Here is a 24,481-nt window from a genome sequence, read left to right on the forward strand (position 1 = left end):
CACCGGGCTCCTCTGTCCTTGGGAATCTCCAGGCAAGAATACTGGAGTGGGTTTCCATGCCCTGCTCCAGGGGATCTTCCTGACCCAGAGATTGAATCTGGGTCTCTTCCATCTCCTGCATTGGCAGGCAGGTTCTTTACCACTAGTGCCACCTGAAGTGAAAGTGAAGTGAAAGTGAAAGCCACTCAGTTGTGTCCCACTCTTTGCGACCCCATGGACTATACAGTTCATGGAATTCTCCAGGCCAGAATACTGGAGTGGGTAGCCTTTCCCTTCTCCAGGGGATCTTCCCAACCGAGGGATCGAACCCAGTTCTCCCACATTGCAGGTGGATTCTTTACCAGCTGAGCCATAGGGGAAGCCAAAAAATACTGGAGTGGGGAGCCTACCCCTTCTCCAGGGGATCTTCCTGACCCAGGAATCCAATCCAATGCAGGTCTCCTATATTGCAGGCAGATTCTTTACCAACTGAGCTATCAGGGAAACCGGCACCACCTGGGAAGCCCAAAGCAACTATACTCCAATAAAAATTTAATAATAATAATAATAAAAGAGGAGCAAAATTTTCAAGTGAAAAGTTGGATCCTGTGACCCTGTCAGGTGGAACCAGGCACAGAAAGCCCCACACAGCAGTGTCAGAGTGGGATTGAGGGCTTCCCTGCTTCTTTGTGGGGTTTGTGTTTCTGAAATATTTTAGAATAAATACACTTTTTTCTCACACATTCAGAAAAAATTTTTATTTTCCTGCTGAAACATTTAAAATTATCTTGTAGAACATTTTCCCTTTAAACTGCAGGGAAGGCATAGGTAGCAGGTGCTTGGGAATCACAGTGTTGGGGGAGATGCCCTGGGTGGACGAGGGCTGTGGACAAGTGGGCAGACAAAGGGAGGTCTGTGTTCACACACCCGTGTGATCTCACCTCAGGCTTTAGGCCTCCAGACACAGCTAGGGATTCACATCCCCCTGGACTTGCTCCCGTAAGTTGGGAATCTGGATTTAACCCATGCTGAAGGTGGGGGCAGGAGCAGAGGCCTGTATTTCCAGTTTTACTAGAAGTTAGCCCAACGTGGGAATGCAGGTTTGTGTTCACTGACACTGCCTTTGCAAGTGGAAGACTCACCAAAATGGAACCGCAAGCACAGGGATTTCCTACAAAAAAATTCGTACAATGCCCTGTCTCTCTTTAGTGGTGTCATTCTCTGAGGATAGGAAGATTCCAGTTCTGATGACACTCCAGACTGGCCTCCTCCTTGTGGGGGGGTTGGGGATTGGGGCTCTCTAGGACCCGGATGACCCCAGCCTTTTGGCGATGGGCTGGCTGACCTTGAGCAGGGCCTCTTGGAACTGGGGATACTGTTCCTTCACGTGGTGGAGGATGCTGCCAATGCTGACCAGCCTGTCATGCAGACGCTTGAGCTCCATCATCAATGACTGTTTATTGCGGAGCGTGAAGACGTACCGCCCGTCCTTCACGGCCTGCAGGTACTTGAGGCGCGTCTGCAGGGCCACGAGCTCAGAAAGATTCTTGGGAGGGACAAGTGACCCCATGTCAGGCTATGCGTGTTCAAAAGAGGACACCCACTGGCCTGGCACAAACTCCGACTTGAGGATGCGCCAGTGGAGAGCTTGGCAGATCCAGGGGAAGGGGCCGATGGACCCACCTTCACCCACAGTCCAACCTGCCAGGTGCCCACCACACCCATCTCAGTTGATTGGGCCCAAACACTGCAGCCCTGAGTGACCCCTGTCTTCTGCTCACCCCATATTCAATCCAGCAGAAAATCCCAGTGGGGCAGCTTTGAAATGACACATGGAGTCTGATGGCTTCTTGCTAGCCTGAGGCTACTCCTGGTCTGTGCATCCTTCTTAAGAACTGTGACGGCCTAAGACAGGCCCTGTGTCCACTCTCGGCCCTCACATCCCACACTCATCATGAGAAACAAATGACTGCAGTGATCCCAAGTCACTCTTCCCCACCCCATCCCTGAGGGAGCAGCCCATGGTCATGGTATTGCCCCCTCCAAGCCTTGCAAGCCCGGGGCCTTGGGCAGCCTCCACTCCTGCTGTACCTGGGGGTGCTCACTCCCTTGCCTCCCCTTCAAATTTTGACTCAAATGTCACTTCTCCTGTGTGGCCATCTCAGACCACCCTCCTTCCTAGCGCTGCCCCCATCCACCTGACACCCCTTCTCTGCTTCCTCTTTTTCCAGAGTATCTGTCACCATCAGATATGAAGTATCAGTTTGCTTATTAGTTTGATTATCTGTCCTCCCACCCTCAGAAGGTGACCTCAGGGAGGGCAGGGGTTGTCATCTTTTCTGTTCGCTGTACCCCTGGCACTGAGGACAGTGCCGGCCTGTGGAGCCTTCATGAGCAATGTGAGGTGGATGACAGCAGTAGGTAGTGCTATGATCAGCCTGGGCTTAGCTGGGCCAGAGCAGGCCTTGCTGCTGGGTTCCTGTGGCCCTGGGGCTTGCCTACCTGTCGCTTGAGGGTCGCCAGCCGGTCCAGCTCAACTTCGAGCTCGTCGGCCTCAACCTGCATCCTCGACAATTGCTCCTGTTTCTCCAGGAGGGAGTCACTCATGGATTTTTGAGATTCTTCCAGTTCCAGGATGGTTTGGGTGCACTCCTCGGTGGCCTGGGGTGGGAGTGGGGTGAGACAGGAACATCCTGGGACCCTGCCCCCAGTTATTCAGGGGACAGAGAAGAGTCAGGCAGGGAGGACCCCCCAGGATGCTCTAGGCACATAATCTGGGAGGAATTCCAAAGCTGGGGTGTAGGAGAGTGCTGCAGGTGGGGAGGCCAGCGAGGGAGCCATGGCCAGACCCTCTGTGGCAGTAGGGAGAAGAGGATTCTGTCGCCAACCCTGGCAGAGGAGGCCCCTGGGGAGCCAGGAGGGGTGGACAGGGATGGACAAAACAAAGTCCAGGACAGAAGAAAGTCCAGGAGTGGCCAAGATGGCAGAGAAATGCACAAACCAGGACCAGAAAAGGCCCCTCTGCACCTTCAGGAACGTCCAAATAAGCAGTTGGATCAACTCCATCATTTTCAGCTACCCTTTCCTCATGCAGGACTCCCCCGACCAGGGCTATTCCAACATTCTCCATCTGGCCCTCTGGGTGACACCATGAGGTGAGGGCCCACTTCACAGGTCAGTAAGCCAAGGTACAGACAGGTCGGACAGGTCTACTGTGCCTGAGCCACAGCAGAAGAGCAGGGCTGGGACCCACGGTGGGGCTCCAAAGCCAGGTTCTGTCTCGGGTAACCCTCGCCTCTCTGGGAGGCGTCACTGCTCCTGTCTCCACTGATGACGGGGAACTGTGGGGGCAGGAGGTTTCTCACCCACTGAGACCACACAACCGGCCAGTGGGGGCCGAGAGAAGTCTGAGCTCAGAGCCCTGCCTGGCGACGGTGAAAGGAGGAGGCGCAGGGGCCATAGCTGGTCCCCTCCTGGGGCAGGCACACACCGCATGGCTGGTCAGTGTGGCCAGGTGGACGGGGACACGGGCTCGAGCGGGTGCCCTCCATGTTCCCATCAGCCCATCCCCAGCTCCCACAGGGGCTCACACTCGTCACCAACACTCCGTGCTTCCCTGACGCCATTTCTGTTAGAAGAGGGGGCAGAAACGGGGCCGCTTCCAGCCCTGAGCTGCACCGGCCTCATGGGTCTTCTGTTAAACCCAAGACAAACTCCCAAGCAAAGGCCCGATCAGAGCAGGGCGTTAGGGACACCCGGGAAGCACCTGTGGATCTGGCCGCCACTCTGTCTTGACCCAGAACTGGCGCGTGGGGTGTGGGGCTCAGACTTTTGTCCCTCAGTGCAGAAGAAAGTGGCTTGTCTGACTCAGGAGCCGAGCTCCTTCCATCCCCCAGCCCCCACTGTCACTTCTTTTTCTCATAAAACAGCCCTGACAGCAGCTGGGACCACAGCTCCAGGAGTGAGGGGCAAGAGAGGCGGTAGGGCAGATGAGGTGGGGAGGGACCCCCGAGAAGCAGGCTGGAAGGACTGAGTGAAATCACAGCCCACGTTGGAGAAAGTGCCTCAGAAACTCAGCGCTGGCTGGCCACGCACGGATGCCTGCCAGTGGGGCCGATGACCCACGCTGACCACCTGTGGACAGGCGGCCCGAGGCGGGGCCCCATCCCTGTCGCCTGGCCCCCCCACCTTGTGAACATCCCTGATCTTCCGGCGGAGCTCGGCCTGCTTGTGGTGGAAGTCTGTCCGCGTGAACAGCTTCTTGTCCATCTTGCTCTGCCCCTCAGCCCGGGTGGAGATGGTATCTCTGCGGGTGACAGCCAGCTCCATGTCCCGGATCATCTTCTCCTGCTGCTTCAGGAGCTGCCCGTGCTTGACCTGGGTGCACAGGGCAGGCGATTGGGCAGGAGAGGGGACCGCGCCACCTCCCACCACACCCAGCTGAACCAGCGGGGAACGCATGAGGGTGATGCCCCAGGAAAAAAGGAACTTGGGGGCTTTGTCAACTGGTCAGAATGATATCAGTCCATGTCAGGATAACCAGGTCAGCAGGGCAACACTGAGAAACTGACAGAGACAGGGGTAGATGGGGGCACGTGAGGACCACATGCAGCCAGGGGTTGGGTCCTGGAGTAGAAGAAGGACATTAGCCAAAAAAACAGTGATTTCTGATTAGAGTTCATAGTCTGGTTAACTGTATCACACCAAGGTTAACTGCCTTGTTAGGAAAAAGGCATTGTGGTTTTGTGAGATGGTGGCCTGAAGGGTCTCTGGGGCCCGGGGCTGGGGGCTGGGGTGTGGTGGGAGTGGGACTGTGAGGGGTGTGTGAGAGCTTTCTGCAGAGGAGGACATGGTCCACGTCTCCATGGGGTGGTGGCCACATTATGTACACTGGACATTTAAAGTAAGTTCACATTACTGCATGTAAGTTTGTTTACTGTTTAGTCTCTAAGTCATGGCCAGCTCTTTTGCGACCCTGTGAACTGTAGCTCACCAGGCTCTTCTGTCCATAGGATTCTTGGCACAAGAATACTGGAGTGGGTTGCCATTCCCTTCTCCAAGGGATCTTCCTGACCCTGTGATCGAACCCATGTCTCCTGCATTGCAGGTAGATTCTTTACTGCTGAACCATCAGGGAAGTCCTGTAAATATGTTATTCCTCAATAAAGTTGATTTAAAATAAGACAGCAGTCTAGTCCCCTGGCAGTCAAGTGGCTAAGACTGCGCTCGCAATGCAGAGGGCCTGGGTTCAGTCCCTGGTTGGGGAACTAGATCCCACATGTTTCAACTAAAGATCCCATGTGTTGCAACTAAGACCCAGTAAAGCCAAATAAATAAATATCAAGACAGTGTGGATTTGGGCTCTTGGATCAGTGGACACAGAAGACAGCCCAGAAAGAGACCCCCAAAAAATATGGATGCTGATTTCCATACGGATATCACTGTAACATGGTTTGTCGTGACAAACACCACCACACTGGAGACAATCAACATCTTCACATCAACCTGGGAAGGTTTCATTAAACTATGTTGTATCCATAGTATATTCTGCAACTATTAAAGAAAGTTAATGTCTGTATCATTAAAAAAAAAAAGTTGCTGAGTTATATGTACTATTTTGGTAAAGGAAAACAAAACTGAAACACAGCTAGGAGGGAGGGGGCTGGCAGCCCTATCTGTGTGTGTGTGTGTGTGTGTGTGTGCACCTGTGTGAGTGTGCGTCTCTGTGTCTGTGTGCCTCTGTGTGTGAGTGTAAGCTTTGTGGTACAGTGTTTGATCTGCTGCAGCCACATACATGGCTTCTGTGGTTTGAAAAGTCAGTTAAATAGAGCGTATATTAAACTTATCAGTAGTGGATGCATTTGAAAAGAATTCCTCTGGACTCAGCCAGCAGGGTTATTATTGACCATGTAATTGTAAAAGTGATGTCATATTTCTTTTTATGACCTGCTGTGATTTGTATCCTTAAGTTCCTGAACCTTTGGCTCAGTGACAGCCTGTGATTTAATTACCAGCCTTTTCTTTTTAAGGTAATGAAATCCAGCTAAAGATGACAGTAGAGAGAAAACATGACTCGATGGGGAAATGTGGGTGTGTTCCTTGCACTCTGTTGCTGAGTGAGTCTTTTTGGTCCAATGGTGGGATACATCTCACAAATGGGTCATGAGATTGGATGGGGATTGCTCAGAGTCAGCATTTTAAAATACTGGAGTACGTTGATTGCTTGGAGTGAGGGTAACATAGTGGTTCGTGAATTCCATGCAGATCGCTGTGTGTCCTGTGGCCATTCTGGTGCAGTAAGAACAAGAACTGGACAGGCACTGGTGGAGAAGGTCAGCAGGGGGAACAGCGAGTTTCCTTGGAGTGCTTGGAGTGCAGGCTGCTGCGCCAGAGTGGTTTCTTCCCAGGACCCCAAGCTCTAGGCCCCCCACACCTCCCTCCTTCCACCCACCTTCATCCTGTGTATCTCTGCCTTCATGGCCCGGATCTCCATCTGGCCTGTCTCAGAATCCACGGAGGCCCGCATCTCTTTTGCCAGTTGGATTTTTTTCTCCCAAAGCATGATCTGGTGTCTTTAAGGGAAGGAGAGGCAGTGTAAGAGCTGCAGAACAAAGGGGTTTTCTTTCTGATGCTCCGGTGAGCATGATGCGCTATGCTTGGAATGGGCTCAGAGCACAAAGAGCAGTGTCTGTGATGGGCTCTAGGAGACCCTTGCCTTCCTGTCCATGACAGGGTGCCCCTGCTGAGCAGGTGGCATGCACCCAGGCAAGGGTTTAAATAGAAACAAATGTCTCCCATTTTGGGACCAGAAGGTAAACTCAACCCCAGGGCCCACCACCCTCACCTAGAGAGAGGGGGACAAGGGAGAAAGCAGATATGTAGCTTTAGGAGAAGCTGAGTAAGTCAAATATAAGTGATAGAAGTTGACATAAGGAGAAGTCAAAAGCCTAAATAGACCAAGAGCCTGAAAACTATTAAAACGTTAGCAAAGACATATGCCCCCACCTCCCCCCCGCTGTTGTCTGAATGTTTGTGTCTCCACCCCACAAATCTACATGTTGGAATCTGAGTCTTTGGTGGTGGTGGTGGGGGGGTGATGAGGTCATGAGGGTGAAGCCCCCATGAATGGGATTAGTGCACTCATAAAAGAGACCCCAGAGAGCTCCCCTTCTCCTGCCACCCTCTGTGAGGACACCGTGAGGACACCGTCTGCAACCCAGAAGAGAGCCCTCACTCAACCTCACAAGTACCCTGATCTCAGACTTCCAGCCTCAAGAACTATGAGCAACAAATTCCTGTTGTTTATAAAGCCCCAGCCTGTGGTGTTGAGTTATAGCAGCCTGGAGGAACTAAGATCCCCAGAAAAAGTTCCAGGTAGTGTTATGTGTCAATTCTGTCAAAACACCGGGAACGGATGGTCCCTTTGCTGCTCGGCCCCTTGGAGATCCCATGACACCAGTGAGGGTGTGTGCGCACAGTGCGGGCTCAGGAGTCCTTCCAACTGGAAATGCAGACCCATGCACCCCGAGGGGGAAGACATCCACAGAAAAATACACTACAAGGCTAATTCAAAGGCAGACAGAGAAAACTGCACTATGGTTTAAAAAAAAAAAAAGAATGAAAGAAAGAGAAAATGGTAAAGGAAGAGGGCTGGATTAAGTGTGATTCTCCTTTCTACTCTGCACTCATTGCAGTGGTTTACAATGCTTACCGTTGGGTCTGGATTACTCTTATAATCAGGCACCTGAAAGATCATACAGTTTTTAAAACGTCTGTCCTGAAGGAAGCCACTCCGCTTCCAATGATCACCGTCATGGCTTTGCAGAAGGGCTGCCCGGAGGCACAGGACTCCGCTGCTCCCAGGGATCCGGCTCAGGTTCCAGGGCCGCGCCTCCCCCGCCCCCTCCCCCGCCACCAACTGGTTTATGTGAACCGTGGGCAGCGACTCTCCGGACCCGCGCCTGGGCACTCACTCCGCCTCCACCAGGCTGTTGAGCACGGCTGCCTTCTCCTCGCTCAGCTGGTTCAGCTTCTCCTGCATCTCGATGGTCTCCCGCTCTGAGGCCTGCGTGGGGAGGGGAGAGGGGGCGGTGGGCGGGGCCGAGGGCTGCGCGCACCTGCTTGCCCCGCCCATCCACTCTGAGCCCGAAGCGCACCTTGAGCGAGAGCACGAACTCGCCCTCCGTGGCCCGGTTGTCCTGCTGCAGCTCCTCGGAGCTGCACCGGTTCTGGTTCATCAGCAAGTTGAGCTTCTTCAGATCGTTGTCCAGGTCCTTCATGTGGCGCTCGATCTGCTTCTGCTCCTTCTTCTCCTGGCTGATCTTGTCTGTGGGGAGGGTGGTCGGGGGTTGGGAATGGCCCCTGGGGGTTGTGATAGGGGGTCTGTGCCTACGGCGCCCCCCCTCCCCGCTGACCTTCTGGCATCCCCACCCAGACGGCGGAGGCGGAAGGGGACAGGGTTGGCGCTCAGACACCAAGTCCCCAGGAAAGGCCAGCAAGCTCCGGGGCAGGGGGTGGAAAGCAACGACCCGACCTCGCACAAGCAGGTTTGGGAGCCCAGAGGGCCGGGCAAGAAGGCGGCAGGACCTCTGGGAAGAAACAGGCATGATGTGTCCAGGCAGAGTGGACCCTGGACACCTGGCAGCACTGCCTGTGGGGCTGCAGGGCCCGGCTGACCCGGTGGGACCAGGTGGCACCAGAAAGCCTCAGCAGGTGCTGTGGAGGGGCTGGGCAGGGGAGCTCACTTTCTATCCGTAGTTTCTTCTGCTCCAGGATGTGGATCTCCTTCTTGGACATGTCCAGGGAGACCAGGTGCTCCTCGCGCTCCTGGGTGACCTTCACCATCTCCTGCTGCAGCCGCAGCCAGGTCACCTGGGCCTGCGTCACGTTGGTGTTGTTCTCCTCGATCAGCTTGGTCAGCCTCTTGATCTCTAGCTCCAGGGGCCCCAACTCTTCGCCCTGAAAGCGATGTTCACCAGAAAGCAGACTGAGTCCCTAAAGTCAGGGTGGGCTGCAGAGAGCAGGGACACCTGAGATGATGCACCCGTATGCTGAGTGGGGGGATCTTTACTCAGAGGGCCTAAGGACCCTGTCGTTGTGTCCCCTCTTCTGCCGCCCCAGGCCATATGGCCTGACCTGCTGTGGGAGATTCTCTTCTGGTGATCTGCTGGTCTGCCACCCCCTTCCCTTCCTCCACTGGCCTGGCCTCACCATGCCCCAGTTTTGTGGGGCTTCTGTTACCCAAAGGGGCTTGGCAAATTGTCATAGATTAGGGTCTTTACTCCCTTGGAATCCATTTGGGTTGCAGCTCTGAGACCATGCTCTGGTTGGGGTCTACCTAAGAGTGTGCCCACCAACTGCCCATGCTGCTCTGGGGTTTGAGGCTGTTGTGGGGTCCTCAGGTCAGGAATACTGGATAACCTGTAGAGCTTCAAGCCTCAAACCCAACAGAACACTTCACTAAGAGCAGCAGTCAGTGAGATCCTGCCTGTTGCCTGTCTTCACATAGTCCATAGGACACACAAAATATCAAAAGAAGACACATTTCGTGCCAGGTGGGAGTTATATGGAATCCAGACTTCAGGGGCCATAAGTAAGGTTTCATCGCACGTGGACACACTCGTCTGTTTACCTATTGCCTCCTTGTGGCTCCTCCTTGTAACCACTAGGGTGAGGGGTTGCAACAGAGACCATATGGTCCATAACACCTGAAATATTGACTATGTGGCCCCACAGAGAAGGTCTGCAGACAGCCCCTGAGTCAGCATTCTACACAGACACGTGCATTTCACCCGTAAGATGGGCAGGGCGGGAACACCTATGTTCTACATGAGTCCGTTCCTGAACAGATGCAGTTTCTGAAATGGCCAAGCACATATATCAACCCAAGTGACCTCTCCTGGTCCCGGGGTCCTACCCCAAGTTCAGAAACCATCTGTTCCAGCTGCTTGTTGAAAAAGTTGATGAGGCCTTGCTTTCTTTCAATGAGGATTGTGCGCCTGGAAATTTCATTTTCACTGTTGGTGATGAGGTCGTTGACTTTTTTCACTTCCTTATCCAGCTCGGCCAGCATCTTCTGATGCATGTCCAGCCTGCAGTTGGTGTTCGTGATGTCCAGGGTGGTCTGAGCAATGTCACCATCAATTTTGGAAAGATGTGTCACCTGAATTAGCAGAAGGAAACAAGTCTGAACTTTTTTCCCCTTTCTGAGAGGCTCCACATGAGCTGGTTGGTTTCATGTTTTCCTTGGTCTGGGTATTCATCTGGAGAAACAGAGGAGGATGTTGGTTTTCTCTCTACCTTATGACCTGTGAAAGGACTTCCTTGTTTGAACCCTAATGATTCCTCACAAAAAAAGAAAGCTGACATTATTATCTCTTATCAAACAGTAACATATATTGAAATGGGGAAATGTGAAAATACAGATGATTGCCCATAAATCTATCCTGCCTTCTTGACTTTGCCCTCTTCCTCCGTACCCAAACAAAAACAGGGTCACACTCTACATATAGCTTTGTAAGCCACGTTTCAATTCAACACATGTCATATCATGTCATTTTTAATGATTGTATAATAGTCATATTTATAACAGAGATCGGGAAGCAAGTTACAGCTGTCCCTGGGAATGTCATCTGTTCCACAACAAGCACAGGAGCCCTGCTGTTGATAGCTCATGTGCTTTTGGTGAAGAAAACCAACATGCCTTCCCTCTTTGAGCTTGTCATCTGTTATCAACATTCCTACTCGAAATAATGCTGTGACAAATGCCAACTTCTAACTGTGGAAAATTATGAAAGAGATGGGAATACCAGACCACCTGACCTGCCTCTTGAGAAACCTGTATGCAGGTCAGGAAGCAACAGTTAGAACTGGACATGGAACAACAGACTGGTTCCAAATAGGAAAAGGAGTAGGTCAAGGCTGTAAATTGTCACCCTGCTTATTTAACTTATATGCAGAGTAAATAATGAGAAATGCTGGGCTGGAAGAAGCACAAGCTGGAATCAAGATTGCCAGAAGAAATATCAATAACCTCAGATGTGCAGATGACATCATCCTTATGGCAGAAAGTGAAGAACTAAAGAGCCTCCTGATGAAAGTGAAAGAGGAGAGTGAAAAAGTTGGCTTAAAGCTCAACATTCAGAAAACTAAGATCATGGCATCTGGTTCCATCACCTCATGGGAAATAGATGGGGAGACAGTGGAAACAGTGTCAGGCTTTTATTTTCTGGGGCTCCAAAATCACTGCAGATGGTGATTGCAGCCATGAAATTAAAAGACGCTTACTCCTTGGAAGAAAAGTTATGACCAACCTAGATATCGTATTAAAAAGCAGAGACATTACTTTGCCAACAAAGGTCCATCTAGTCAAGGCTATGGTTTTTCCAGTAGTCATGTATGGATGTGAGAGTTGGACTGTGAAGAAAACTGAGCGCCGAAAAATTTATGCTTTTGAACTATGGTGTTGGAGAAGACTCTTGAGAGTCCCCTAGACTGCAAGGAGATCCAACCAGTCCATCCTAAAGGAGATCAATCCTGGGTGTTCATTGGAAGGACTGATGTTGAAGCTGAAACTCCAGTACTTTGGCCACCTCATGCGAAGAGTTGACTAATTGGAAAAGACCCTGATGCTGGGAGGGATTGGTGGCAGGGGGAGAAGGGGACGACAGATGATGAGATGGCTGGATGGTATCACTGACTCAATGGGCATGAGTTTGAGTAAACTCTGGGAGTTGGTGATGGACAGGGAGGCCTGGTGTGTTGCGATTCATGGGGTCGCAGAGTCGATCACGACTGAGCGACTGAACTGAACTGATGCAGTAAATGCTGGCCCAGGACTTTACTGCCCTCATGTGGACACGAATAGTAGTACACCTATTGCCCACAAAGCGAGCCAACAAATGCTGGTTCAGGACTCTATACTGCCATCCTGTGGACATGGGTGGTAGTACACCTGCCACCCACCAACTGTTTCAACAAATGTTGGCCCAGGACTTTACTGCCCTCGTGTGGACACAGGTGGTAGGACATCTGCCACCCACCAAGTGTTCCAACAAATGCTGGCCCAGGACTCTCTACTGCCTTCCTATGGACATGGGTGGTAGTACACCTGCCACCCACCAACTGTTCCAACAAATGTTGGCACAGGACTTTACTGCCCTCGTGTGGACACAGGTGGTAGGACATCTGCCACCCACCAAATGTTCCAACAAATGCTAGCCCAGGACTTTATTGCCCTCCTGTGAACATGGGTGGTAGTACACCTGCTGCCCACAAATTTTTGCAATGAATGCTGGTCCAGGACTCTTTACTGCCCTCCTGTGGACATGAGTGGCAGTACACCTGCTGACCATGAATTTTTGCAATAAATGCTGGTCCAAGCCTCTTTACTGCCCTCCTGTGGTCATGGGTGGTAATACTCCTACCCCACGAATTTTTGCAATAAACGCTAGCCCAGGACTCTTTACTGCCCTCCTGTGGACATGGGTGGTAGTACACCTGTATCCCACCAAGTGCACCAACAAATGCTGGCCTGGGACTCTTTACTGCCCTCCTGTGGACACGGATGGTAGTACACCTACTGCCCACGAAGTGCTCCAAGAAATGCTGGCCCAGGACCCTTTACTGCCCTCCCGTGGACATGGGTGGTAGTATACCTCCTGCCCACGAATTTTTGCAACGCATGCTGGTCAAGTACTCCTTACTGCTGTCCTGTGGATATAGGTGGTAGTACACCTATCACCCACCAAGTGTTCCAACAAATGCTGGTCCAGGACTTTACTGCCCTCCTATGGACATGGGCACACACGGGTGACTGGGAAAGGGGGACACCTGGGAGTCTGGGGATCAGCCTCTGTGATGTTGCATCAGGGCTGGGCAGGTTTATTTCACACTCACCACACTGCATAACGTTTCCAATGCACACTTGGGCCCAGCTGTTTTGCTCCCACCAGGTAGTCTTGCCCCCACTTCCTGGAATAAGAACTGGTAGGACTCCACTAGCATCAACCAGGACATCTTAAGGAGACCCGGGCATCCACAGTCTTGGCTCCAGCCCCCTCTCCTCAGTTCCGTGGCAGAGTCAAGCCAGGAGCGAGCTGGTCTCCTCCCAGGTATCTGGAGGTGCCTCCGGCTTCTAGCCAGGTAGACAGCACCCCAAGGCAGTCACACAGGAAGAGCCAAAGAAGAAACAACCTAAGTAGCAAATTGCTTTTTTCAGGACATAGAGGCCCCTGCTCAGAGAAAGGCAAGACCCCTGGGGGAGCAAAAGGGAGCTCATGCCAGGGATAAGGGTTGGGTCCTCAGTCCAGAAGGGCCAGTCACACTCACTCAGGACCTTCAGGCACATCCTGGGAAAGCAGAGGGTCAGGCTACTCCATGATTCATTGTAAATGCTCCTACCAATTTGACCAGGGTCTCTGCTGCAGCAATTTATCCTCAGACATGTGGACAAAAATGTGTGAACAAGTATGTTCAGTGCTGAGTTATTTCTAAAGTTTAAAACCTAGAAACAACTTTAAGTGTCCAAAGAGAGAATTAGTAAAGAAAACATGTATATTTGTAGGATAAAATGCAATGCATAAACCAACATGCACTTTTTCTAATAATATTCATGGAAAATGTTATGTTAAATATGACCAATAATGTAAAATAAAACACTACACACATAGTGAAAAATAATGGACTCCTACACTTGTTTGTGCACTTTTCGCTCTGTGTTGTGTTTCAGTAAAATTAATGAAAATGGATTAGAGTGGTTTAAAGACCGATATATAGTGAGAGTCCTATGTCCTCTCAGGTTGTGTGTGCATATGTATCTTCACATGTCTGTTCATGTATGTGAACATGTTAAACAAATGTGTACATGTGCGTGTGAATCTGTGTGCTTGTGTTTACTCATGTGTGCATGTGGGGATGTGTATGTGAATGTGTGTTTCTGTGTGTCTTTGTGTGTATGAGTATGACCATGTGTGTTTAGAAAAATTTCCAGAAGGAAATACACCACAGTTTCAGAGAGATTATCTCTGGATGGTGGGATTGCAGCTGTCTTATTTTCTTCTTATGCCTTTTTGTACTTCCAGGTTTTCTGTAGTAAAAAATGCATTACTTTTACACCTAGAAAAAAATGAAAGGTGAATGAACATGCTCATTGCCCTTCTGCCACATGTGATCTGTTCCCCACTAGAGCTGCCCCAATGCTTGAGCACCATGAAAGCATCCACCCCTTGGGGCCCAGGTGTGTGCAGCTGGCGTACCAGGTTGGTCTTTTCCTTCTGGAGTTTCAGGATGAGCTGGTGGAAGTATTTGGTCATCTTGTTGGAGGTCATGTGCTCCTTCAGCTTCTCCATGATGGAGGCATCCATCTTCCTCCTCAGCTCCAACTCATGCTGGATGGCCTGGTGGAGAGTCTGCAATTCTCCCATGGTTGCTGTGTATTCCTAGAAAGGAAGAGTCAGAGGGTGGATACTGGGAAGCAGAGTGGGGAGGCTTGCCCTGCTGGTGGGGGACATGACTGTACCACATGGGCCTTGCCCAGTGCATCCTCTGTGTCCAGCAGGGTGAGCCTGTAGGTGTTAAACTCATTCTGCAGGGCCTCCTCCTTAGTCAGGCACTGTGAAGTCAGTTTTTGCATTAGGTTGGCTTCTGTCTCTGCCCGGTTCAGGATGCTGGCCAGCTTCTCATTCTTTTCTTCCTCCTTCACGATGGATTTCTTATAGGCTTCAAGCTCAACATCCATGGACTTGACTTGATGCTGGCATTCACTGCCAAAATTGAAAGAGCAAAGCCAGGATATCAGAATACCAATGCGTATGGTGGTACTCAATGGGAGAAAGCTCAAAGAGTGAAGAGAAAGAAATTAGGAAGCCAACTCTATTAGTATTAGTCAAATATTTTTAAAAATTTTGCATGACTTTCAAATATTATTTATTTTTTTAGCAACACTACACAACATGTAGGATCTTAATTCTGCAACAACAGATCAAACCCATGCCTCCTGCAGTAGAAGCATGGAATCCTAACCACTGAACCACCAGGGAAGTCCCAACAGTAGTTGAATCTTGACTACTATTTTATAATGTGTTGGAACTATCACCCTTCTCAACCCAAATCTAAAACTCTTCTAATATTGCGATGATAGGAGGAGGAAGGACAGGAAACTGTTGGCTTGTACTTAGTGGTGAGGAGTGGTCACTGCCAGCCCATCTCCTTTAGTTGTGACCATAATCTTGGAAAGAAAATGCTTTTATCTCAGTTTAGCACTCTTGAACATGAAGCTCAGGGCATTTGAATAAGTGGAGTGGCTAGGAGGAACACAGGTGGCTGTCTCTTAAAATTTCCTCAGCATACTGGCCATGGACATGCCCATAAGTAATGTCAAGTTAAAAACTGCAGATCCTGGATAATGGAATTTGAACTTTTGTGTGTGAGACATTTTTTCCCTTAATTCTTTTCAATGACCAGATAGAACTTTAAATACCTCATTGGCATACAGTTAGACTCTATCCAGTTTTGTGGGATTTTTTTTTTCATTTCATCAGTGTAGCAGTAAACATCATTAGTCAGTCAGTTCAGTTGCTCAGTTGTGTCCGACTCTTTGTGATCCCATGGACTGCAGCAAACCAGGCCTCCCTGTCCATCACCAACTCCCGGAGCCTGCTCAAACTCATGTCCATCACATTGGTGATGCCATCCAACCATCTCATTCTCTGTTGTCCCCTTCTCCTCCCACCTTCAATATTTCCCAGCATCAGGGTCTTTTCAAATGAGTCAGTTCTTTGCATCAGGTGGCCAAAGTATTGGAGTTTCAACTTCAGCATCAGTCCTTCCAATGAATATTCAGGACTGATTTCCTTTAGGATGGATTGGTTGGATCTCCTTGCAGTCCAAGGGACTCTCAAGAGTCTTCTCCAACACCACAGTTCAAAAGCATCAATTCTTCAGCACTCAGCTTTCTTTATAGTCCAACTCTCACATCCATACCTGACTACTGGAAAAACCATAGCCTTGACTAGATGGGCCTTTGTTGGCAAAGTAATGTCTCTGCTTTTTAATATGCTGTGTAGGTTGGTCATAACTTTTCTTCCAAGGAGTAAGCATCTTTTAATTTCATGGCTGTAGTCACCATCTGAAGTGATTTTGGAGCCCCCCAAAATAAAGTCTGTCTTCATTACACATTAAAAAAAAAACCTGCACTCTGAAAACTAAAAGATGCTGATGAAAGAAACTGAAGATGACACAAATAGATGGAAAGATATACTGTGTTCTTAGGTTGGAAGAATCAATATTGTTAAGATGACCGTACTATCCAAGGCAATCTACAGATTCAATGTAATCCCTAACAAATCACCAGTGGCATTTTTCACAAAACTGGAACAATAATTTTAAAAATTTCTATGAAAACACAAAATATTTTGAATAGCCAAAACAATCTTGAGAAAGAAGAACAAGCTGGAGAAATCACACTCCCTGACTTCAGACTATACTATGAAGCTACAGTGATGAAAACAATATGGTACTGGCACACACACACACACACACACAAAACAGACACATAGATCAGTGGAACAGAATAGAGTCCAGAAATAAACCCCCACACACAGTCAATTAATCTAAACAAAGGAGACAAGAATATACAATGGAGAACAGACAGTTTCTTCAATAACAAGTGCTGGGAAAACCAGACAGCTATTTGTAAAAGAATGAAATTAGAACATTCTCTAACACCATATACAAAAATAAACTCAAAATGAATTAAAGACTTAAATATAAGGCCAGATACTGTAAAACTCCTGGAGGAAAATATAGGCTGAACACTCTTTAACATAAATTACAGTAGTATTTTTTTTTTATCTGTCTCCTAGAGTAACAGAAACAAAAGCAAACATAAAGAAATGGGGACTTCCCTGGTGGTCCAGTGGTTGAGGATCTGCCTTGTAATGCAGGGGACACCAGTTGGATCTCTGGTCTGGAAAGATCCCACGTGCCAGAGGACAACTGGGTCTGTGCAGCACAACCACTGAGCCTGTGCTATGGAGCTCACTGCAGCTGGAGCTGCAGCTGGAAGCCTGCATGCCTAGAGCCTGGGGCCCCCAGTAAGAGAGGCCAGTGCAGCGAGAAGCCCGCACACTGCAATTAGAGAGCAGTCCCAACTTCCACAACCAGAAAGCACACGCACACCAATAAAGACCAGCATAGTTAAAACATAAAACGGGACTGAATTAGAGTAAAACTTAAAATAAACAAATGGAACTGAAAAGCTTTTTCGCAGTGAAGGAAACCATAAACAAAACAAAAAGATGACATACAGACTGGGAGGAAATATTTGCAAATGATGCGACCGACAAGGGATTAACTTCCAATATATACAAGCAGTTCAAACAGCTCAATATAAAAAAAAACCAAACAATCCAATAAAAAAATAGGCAGAAAATCTAAACATACATTTCTCCAAAGAAGGTATACAGATAGACAACAGGCACATGAAAAGATGCTCAACATGGCTAATAATTAGAGAAATGCACATCGAAACTACAAAACCACACACCAGTCAGAATGGTCATAATCAAAAACTACAAATAATTGGGACTTCCCTGGTGGTCCAGTGGTTAACAATCCGCCTTGAAATTCAGGGGATATGGGTTTGATCCCTGGTTGGGGAACCAAAATCCCACATGCCACAGAGAAACTAAGCCTTCGTGCCAAAACCACTGGGCCCATGTGCTCCTGGAACCTGTACGCTACAACTAGAGAGCCCGTGTGCCACAAGGAAAGACCCCCACACAATGCAACTAAGACCCAACTTACCCAAATAAAGGAATACTTTAAAAAAAGTACAAACAATAAATGCTGGAGAGGGTGTGGAGAAAAAGGAATCCTCCTATACTGCTGGTAAGAACGTAAATTGGTGCAGCCACTACAAAGAACAGTATGGATGTTCCTTAAAAAACTAAAAGTAAAGCTACCATATGATCCAGCAATCCCACTCCTGGGCATATATCTGGAAAAGATGAAAACTCTAACTCAAAAACATGCACCCCAGTGTTTATAGCAGCACTATTTACAATAGCCAATATATGAAAGCAATCTACATGTCCATTGACAGATGAATGGATAAAGAAGATGTGGTATATATAAGTGATTACTCAGCCATAAAAAAGAATGAAATAATGCCATTTGCAATAACATGGATGGACCTAGAGATTACCATACTAAGTGAAGTAAGTCAGACAGAGAAAGACAAATATACGGTATCACTTAAATGTGTAATCTAAAAACATGATACATATGAACTTATTTACAAAACAGAAATAGACTCATAGACATAGAAAACAAACTCAAGGTCACCAAGGGGAAAGGGGTTGGAGGGATACATCGGGAGTTTGAGATGAACAGATACACACCTCTGTATATAAAATAGATAAACTAGCTCAGAGAACTGTATTCAATATCTTACAATAAATTATACACTTTTTGGATGTATATACTTTTCCATATATATATGTGGGCTTCCCAAGTAACTCAGTGTAAAGAATCCACTTGCCAAGCAGGAGATGTGGATTCGATCCCTGGGCTGCGAAGATACCCTGGGGAAAGAAATGGCAACCCGCTCTAGTAGTCTTGCTGGGAAATCCCATGGACTGAGAAGCCTAGCAGACTATAGTCCATAGGGTCACGCAAAAGAGTCAGATATGACTTAGTGACTAAACAACAACAACACACACACACACACACACACACACACACACACACACTTATGATAGATCTGAGTCACTTTGCTGTATAACTGAAACACTGTAATCAACTATACTTCATTTTTTAAAATGAGCAAAATATACCTCGCCAGGGTCCAGCCCCAGCAGGATCCAGGGGAACCCTCAGGATGAACGGTGTCGGCGAATGAGAGAGAGAGTGAGACAAAGCTCGGGGCTAAGTCTGAAGTTTATTTTTGCACGGCCCCTTTATACACTTAACAACATCTTTTTGGGGGAAGTGCATATTGCTTACACACAGGTCATCTCAAAACATTACAGAAACTTGACCTTCAACAGAAACAGGATGTCACCCACATACTTTTTCGTTCACAAGAGTCTTATCATTTGGCCTTCAGACCTGCTAACATTTTATGACTTGCACCTGGTGTGACTTAAGCAACTTCAGTAGCCGACCCTGTTTTTCTTATAATTAATCTATTTTCTTTCTAATAAGCGTCATCTCTATGGGAACTAGACAGGATTACATTTTTTACAGAACAGAAATGCGAAGGACTACAGAAACAGCAGATATGGCACAAAACAGGCTCTTAGTCTAAAAGTTAACTACCTGCAAGAAGTCACCAGCTAATCTCTATCTAAACTATTTTCTATTAGGCACATTTGTGGCTATCATATTTGTGGAGCTTTTCTCACCCCATGAAGGGGCCTATGCTTAATAGTTTCTTTTGTTAGCGTACTGTGCTTAGGATGTTTAGAACAATCAAGAGCATTTTGTGCAATGAGAGCACATATTTATCAAACAAACCAGAATGCCAGCAAAAGGGTTTGAATTGAAGCATTTTCACCCCTGGCCCCTTCATAGGGTACCCGCGTCCAGGAGATTTATTAATTAGGGTTTTAAGTTGGTTCTCATTCAGTGAAAGAGGAGCAGGAGAGCTCTCGGCAGGCAACGCAAGAATCCGCAGCAGGGTAAACAAGAACAACAGCAGAAAAGAGGGGAGGACACAGGGTGGGGTAGAGGCCGAGGCCAACCTGGAGGGTCCCTTATCCTAGACGGCCTTGCCGGTCAGGTTTTTTCCTCGTGACCTCGTCATGGATGGGGTCCCGGACGGCCTTGCCTGCCTGGTATTTTCTTTATGACCTCGTCACGGGTGGGACCTCCCATAACGGCTCCCGGCAATACCTCACCAAAGAAGATATGACAAATACACGAAGAAATGCTCACTATCATTAGTCATTAGGGAAATCAAATTAAAATCTCAACAGAACACCACGACATGTCTACTAATGACTAAAATGAAAATGATGGCACTATTAAGTATTGGTGAGGATGGGAATGACTGCGAATCTCAATGCTGTCTAAGTGTTTCCCAGAGTAACTTGTTCCATTTTGCATTCCCACACCAAGATCTGCACACAATGTCACTGCAGCTCTGGTCATGCTACCCTCCAAACTGGAAACAACCACATGTTGATGTATCCACATGAGGGAATGCTACGTGGCAATGAGGAGGAACAGACTTGCTGATCCTGAAATATCAGGAAGACTTTCAAAACACTGTGCAAAGTGAAAAAAAGGCCAGACAAGAAAAGCTGTGTATCGTGTGATCCCACTTATATGAGATTCTGGAAATGACAAAACTACAAAAACAGCAGATCAGCATTTGCTAGGGGCTGGAGGTGGGAAGGGAGGAGGCAATGGTACCCCACTCCAGTATTCGTGCCTGGAAAATCCCAGGGACGGGGGAGCCTGGTAGGCTGCAGTCCATGGGGTGGCTAAGAGTCGGACACGACTGAGCAACTTCATTTTCATTTTTTTACTTTCATGCATTGGAGAAGGAAATGGCAACCCACTCCAGTATTCTTGCCTGGAGAATCCCAGGGACGGGGGAGCCTGGTGGGCTGCCATTTATGGGGTCGCACAGAGTCTGACACGACTGAAGCGACTTCGCAGCAGGAGCAGGAGGTGGGAAGGGGTACTGACTTTGGGGTTGCAGTTAACATCCGATATCTTGGGAGTGTAATGATTACTTGCCTCTGTCCATTTGCTGATCTGAACTGTGCTCTGACAAAGGATAACTTCTTACATAATAAAAATGGTAATTGACATAATAAATAATTTACCTAACAATAATACTTTACATAATAAATTTTTACATAAAATATCTTCAATAAACCAAAGCTTTAAAATTTACTTATTTTCTTACACTTCTTTAGGAAGTAGAAGCCTTATAAATATCTAGAATTTGACAATAATGATAAGACATCCAAATTTTTTTGTTTATTGTTTTTTTTTGGCCACACAATCAGCACACAGATCCTCCCTGACCAGGGATCCAACAGTGCCCCTTGCAGTGGAAGCGTGGAGTCTTAACCACTGGACCACCAGGGAAGTCCAAGATGTCCAATTTTTATGACAGAAATTGGAATACTCAGTAAGACATGCACAAGCAAAAGGACATCAGAATGCTAGCTAATAAACTATCACTGTCACCAAAGGACAAAGATGGTGGTATTTTAAATCTTTATTTCTGTTTTTCTAATTTCCTGTGATGTGATCACTTATCCTGGATAAAAATTATTTTTTAAAGAAGACACACTTGGGAATTCCCTGGTGGTCCGGTGGTTAGGACTCGGTGCTTTCATGCTGCGGCCCAGGTTCAATCCCTGAGGGGGAACTAAGATCCCACAAGCCACATCGGATGGCCAAAAAGTAAAGTAAATAAAGAATTGAAAAGATACCCTTTAAAATTGTCCTTCATAGAGAACAGATTAGTGGTTGCTGAGCAGGGGAGGTCAGAGGAGAGATGAAGTGGGAGGCTGAGGTTAGCAGATATAAGCTTTTATAGAGAGAATGGATAAACAACAAACCCTAATATATAGCACAGGAAAACTATATTCAATGTCCTATAATAAACCATAATGGAAAATAATATTTAAAAAAGAATACATATGTGTATAACAGAATCACTTTGCTATACAGCAGAAATTACTACATTGTATGTAAATCAACTACTTCAATAAAAATAGATTAAAATGTCCTCGATTAACAGATACCAATAGAAAAAAAAAACATAAAAAACTGGTGGAGTCTAGAGTATATCTGCAGCTTGACCCAGTCCATCTGAGGATTAACAGGGAACCTGCTGCAGGAGCTCAAGGTGATGAAGCTGACAGATTAACACCCTGCAGAGGTGCCGAGCCCTGCCCGCCCCCCGGGTTTCCTGTTGGAAAGTATGGCAGAAGCAGAAACCCAGGCACGAGGGGACCTATTTGTGTCCCTGACCCTGGGAGGGTGTAAATTCTAGGTGGGGATCCTCCCTAACCCCAGGTGAGCACAGTTTAGCCTTTGTATTTTCTGGCTTTTTCTGAGATGTTTCACATGGGAATGACTGGTTTGCTTCTTTTTTTAACTTTTATTTTGTGTTGGAGTACAGCCGATTAACAATGTTGTGATAGTGTCAGGTGGGCAGCGAAGGGACTCAGCCATACACATACATGTATGTATCCATTTCCCCCCGAACTCCCCTCCGGTCCAGGCTGCCACATAACATTGAGCAGAGTTCCCCACGTAGGACCTTGTTGGCTATCCATTTTAAATGCAGCAGTGTGTACATGTCAATTCCAAACTCCCTAACTAGGCTCGTGGGCTTTGAATGTGTGACTTTCAGTGTTTGCTGCAGCCTCATTGTGATTCTTGGCCTATGGTTGGGATCCCTCCTGATGGGACTTTGTCACTAATGGTAAAGAGTCAATGGGAATCTTGTCTTTCAAGTCTTATTGTAGCGGAGACCCATGTGATCTCAGGTCACCTGCTGGGTCCCAATCGAAATGACATGCCCATGAGCCCCAGGGAGCGAGGGCCACTCGGCCTCCCCAAGTGGGGAGGGGGGATGCGACACGGTTTGTCATCAGGGCAATCCCCAAGGGCCTTGCCCATGCCCTGTGTCTGGGAACACGTTGTTAACCAGCTGCTGTCTGGGCCTGTGGCGGCTCCGGGTGTCCAGAGCTGCAGGCCTCCCTGGGCTTAGGGCACGTCGGTGGTGGTGGGGCACCGCCTCCCAGACTCCGGGCCTGACGGAGGTCAGCCGGCGCTGAGGGGGCAGCACCTGCCTCCAAGTCCCACATCACCGTCCACCTCCCTCCCACAGCTCAGGCACTTCCTCAGTGCCCAGACAGCTCCCAGGAGGGCTGGGGGCAGGGGGGGTGGGGCGGGGCGGGTGTCTAGCTTCATGTCCAATGTCTGGACCATCAGCCAAGAAATCACCATTTTCGTTCATTTTCTAAAATGGTCTACACGCTACGAGCCGGCATTTGGTATTTTAGTTCAGCCGCTGAACTGGCCTGGAAGCCCCAAGCAATGCAATGTTCTGTTTTCGCCACACCTTGACTTTGGTTAAACTGTCTCAGATTCCCTCCTTCACACCTATCTGATGCAGCACTGCAATCACAGCTCACAATTCTCACAGCATCCTGTGTGGTCAACACGTTTGAAAGGAGGCCTCCCTCCTCCATGGCAGATGTATCTGGAGTCACAGGAAGGCCAACTGAGGCAGAACCAGTGCCCTATGACTTGTTGTTAGGGGAGGTGTGCATTGCTAAAATGAACATTCGATGGGTGCCTGTTATAAACGCATGATGTCATTTTTCTCATCAATGACATCGGCACAGTCGAACATGTGCTCAGTCGTCAGGGAGGGGACTTTGGAACACTGTTGAGGGAGGTGTTATCATCTCAGCCCTCCTGGGAAATCCCTGTCCAGCCTGCTGTGTGCGTACCCTGGAATCCAGAACTTCCCGGCTTGATAGGGAACATAATGCAGAATGATACAGACTATAATAGCCCTGGATGTGACGCTGCACAGCGACGCTGTGACGGGAAAGGCACATGGATAACCTCGAGTCCGTCAGAAGGTATGTGGCAGGAAAAGAAGAAACAAACAACGGCATGTTTTGATTTGGAAAGATCTCCAGGACACCCAGTTGAATGAAAAAAAGCAAGGCACAGAACATGGCGCAAAAGGGAAAGTGAAGAACGTGGATTTGTGTACTTTCTTTTGTGTGTGTGTGTGTGTACTTTCTTTTGCTGTCGTGGAGGACCTAGGGATGGAGACCCAGGAAACCAGGAGGAGTATGTGTGTGGGAAGGGGCACCAGGTCATGTAGGACACGGGCATATTCACCTCACTGAATATGAGTCTACAGATAGTTTAGATCAAGTCACTGTGTTACCTATTCAAAATACTGAGTTTCGAAACAAGAAAAAAGAAAAGGAGTGACCGTCAAGCCACGTCTTGGAGGACAGTAGGAACGGCCGGTGGGAGTGGGGGGACAAGGTCAGGAGGAGGAAGGTTGTAGGGGGACATCCAGGTTAGTCCTGGACACAGAGTGCTGGCCCAAGCAGAGGGTGTTCCCCTGAACCCTGGGGTCCCTGTGTGGGGGAGTCCACAGGCCATGAGACTCTCAGCCTTGACCTTACTCAAGGTCAGTGTTAGGCGAGAGGGAAAAACTGCTCACTAGCTAAGGCCTCTGCACACCAAACATGGGGCAGCACTCAGTCAACAGACACAGCGGGAGCAGGTAGACCAGCAGCCCCGGGGGGCCGGGCAGGGGGCAGCCCAAGCCCAGAGCCCTGAGACAGCCTGGTTCCTCACCTGCATGTTCAAAGGGAAGGCAAGATTTTTAGCCGGACTTTGCCTGGATAATTCTACGATTCTCCCTGTGGCTTTCTTTTTTTTAAAGTTTATTTACTTATTTCAGATTTTAAATATTTATTCATTTAGTTCTGGC

General features: G+C 48.3%; 1 protein-coding gene across 3 annotated transcripts in view; it reads right to left on the reverse strand.

Moving 5' to 3' along the window:
• Window positions 1-722: 722 nt before the first annotated feature.
• CCDC40 (coiled-coil domain 40 molecular ruler complex subunit) overlaps window positions 723-24,481 on the reverse strand; it is a 46,594-nt gene continuing 22,835 nt past the window's right edge. For all 3 annotated transcript variants that reach the window (XM_070479813.1, XM_070479815.1, XM_070479814.1), the window contains exons 12-21: window positions 14,498-14,741; window positions 14,235-14,417; window positions 9,896-10,141; window positions 8,724-8,937; window positions 8,136-8,305; window positions 7,953-8,044; window positions 6,431-6,551; window positions 4,168-4,356; window positions 2,482-2,640; window positions 723-1,525 (exon numbers count right to left, since the gene is read on the reverse strand). In XM_070479813.1, coding sequence (XP_070335914.1) covers window positions 1,280-1,525; window positions 2,482-2,640; window positions 4,168-4,356; window positions 6,431-6,551; window positions 7,953-8,044; window positions 8,136-8,305; window positions 8,724-8,937; window positions 9,896-10,141; window positions 14,235-14,417; window positions 14,498-14,741 — 1,864 coding nt within the window. In that variant the 3' untranslated portion in view covers window positions 723-1,279. The remainder of the gene's footprint in view (window positions 1,526-2,481; window positions 2,641-4,167; window positions 4,357-6,430; window positions 6,552-7,952; window positions 8,045-8,135; window positions 8,306-8,723; window positions 8,938-9,895; window positions 10,142-14,234; window positions 14,418-14,497; window positions 14,742-24,481) is intronic.

This window comes from Odocoileus virginianus, chromosome 17 (genome assembly GCF_023699985.2).
Source record: "Odocoileus virginianus isolate 20LAN1187 ecotype Illinois chromosome 17, Ovbor_1.2, whole genome shotgun sequence".
Classification (NCBI taxonomy): Eukaryota; Metazoa; Chordata; class Mammalia; order Artiodactyla; family Cervidae; genus Odocoileus; species Odocoileus virginianus.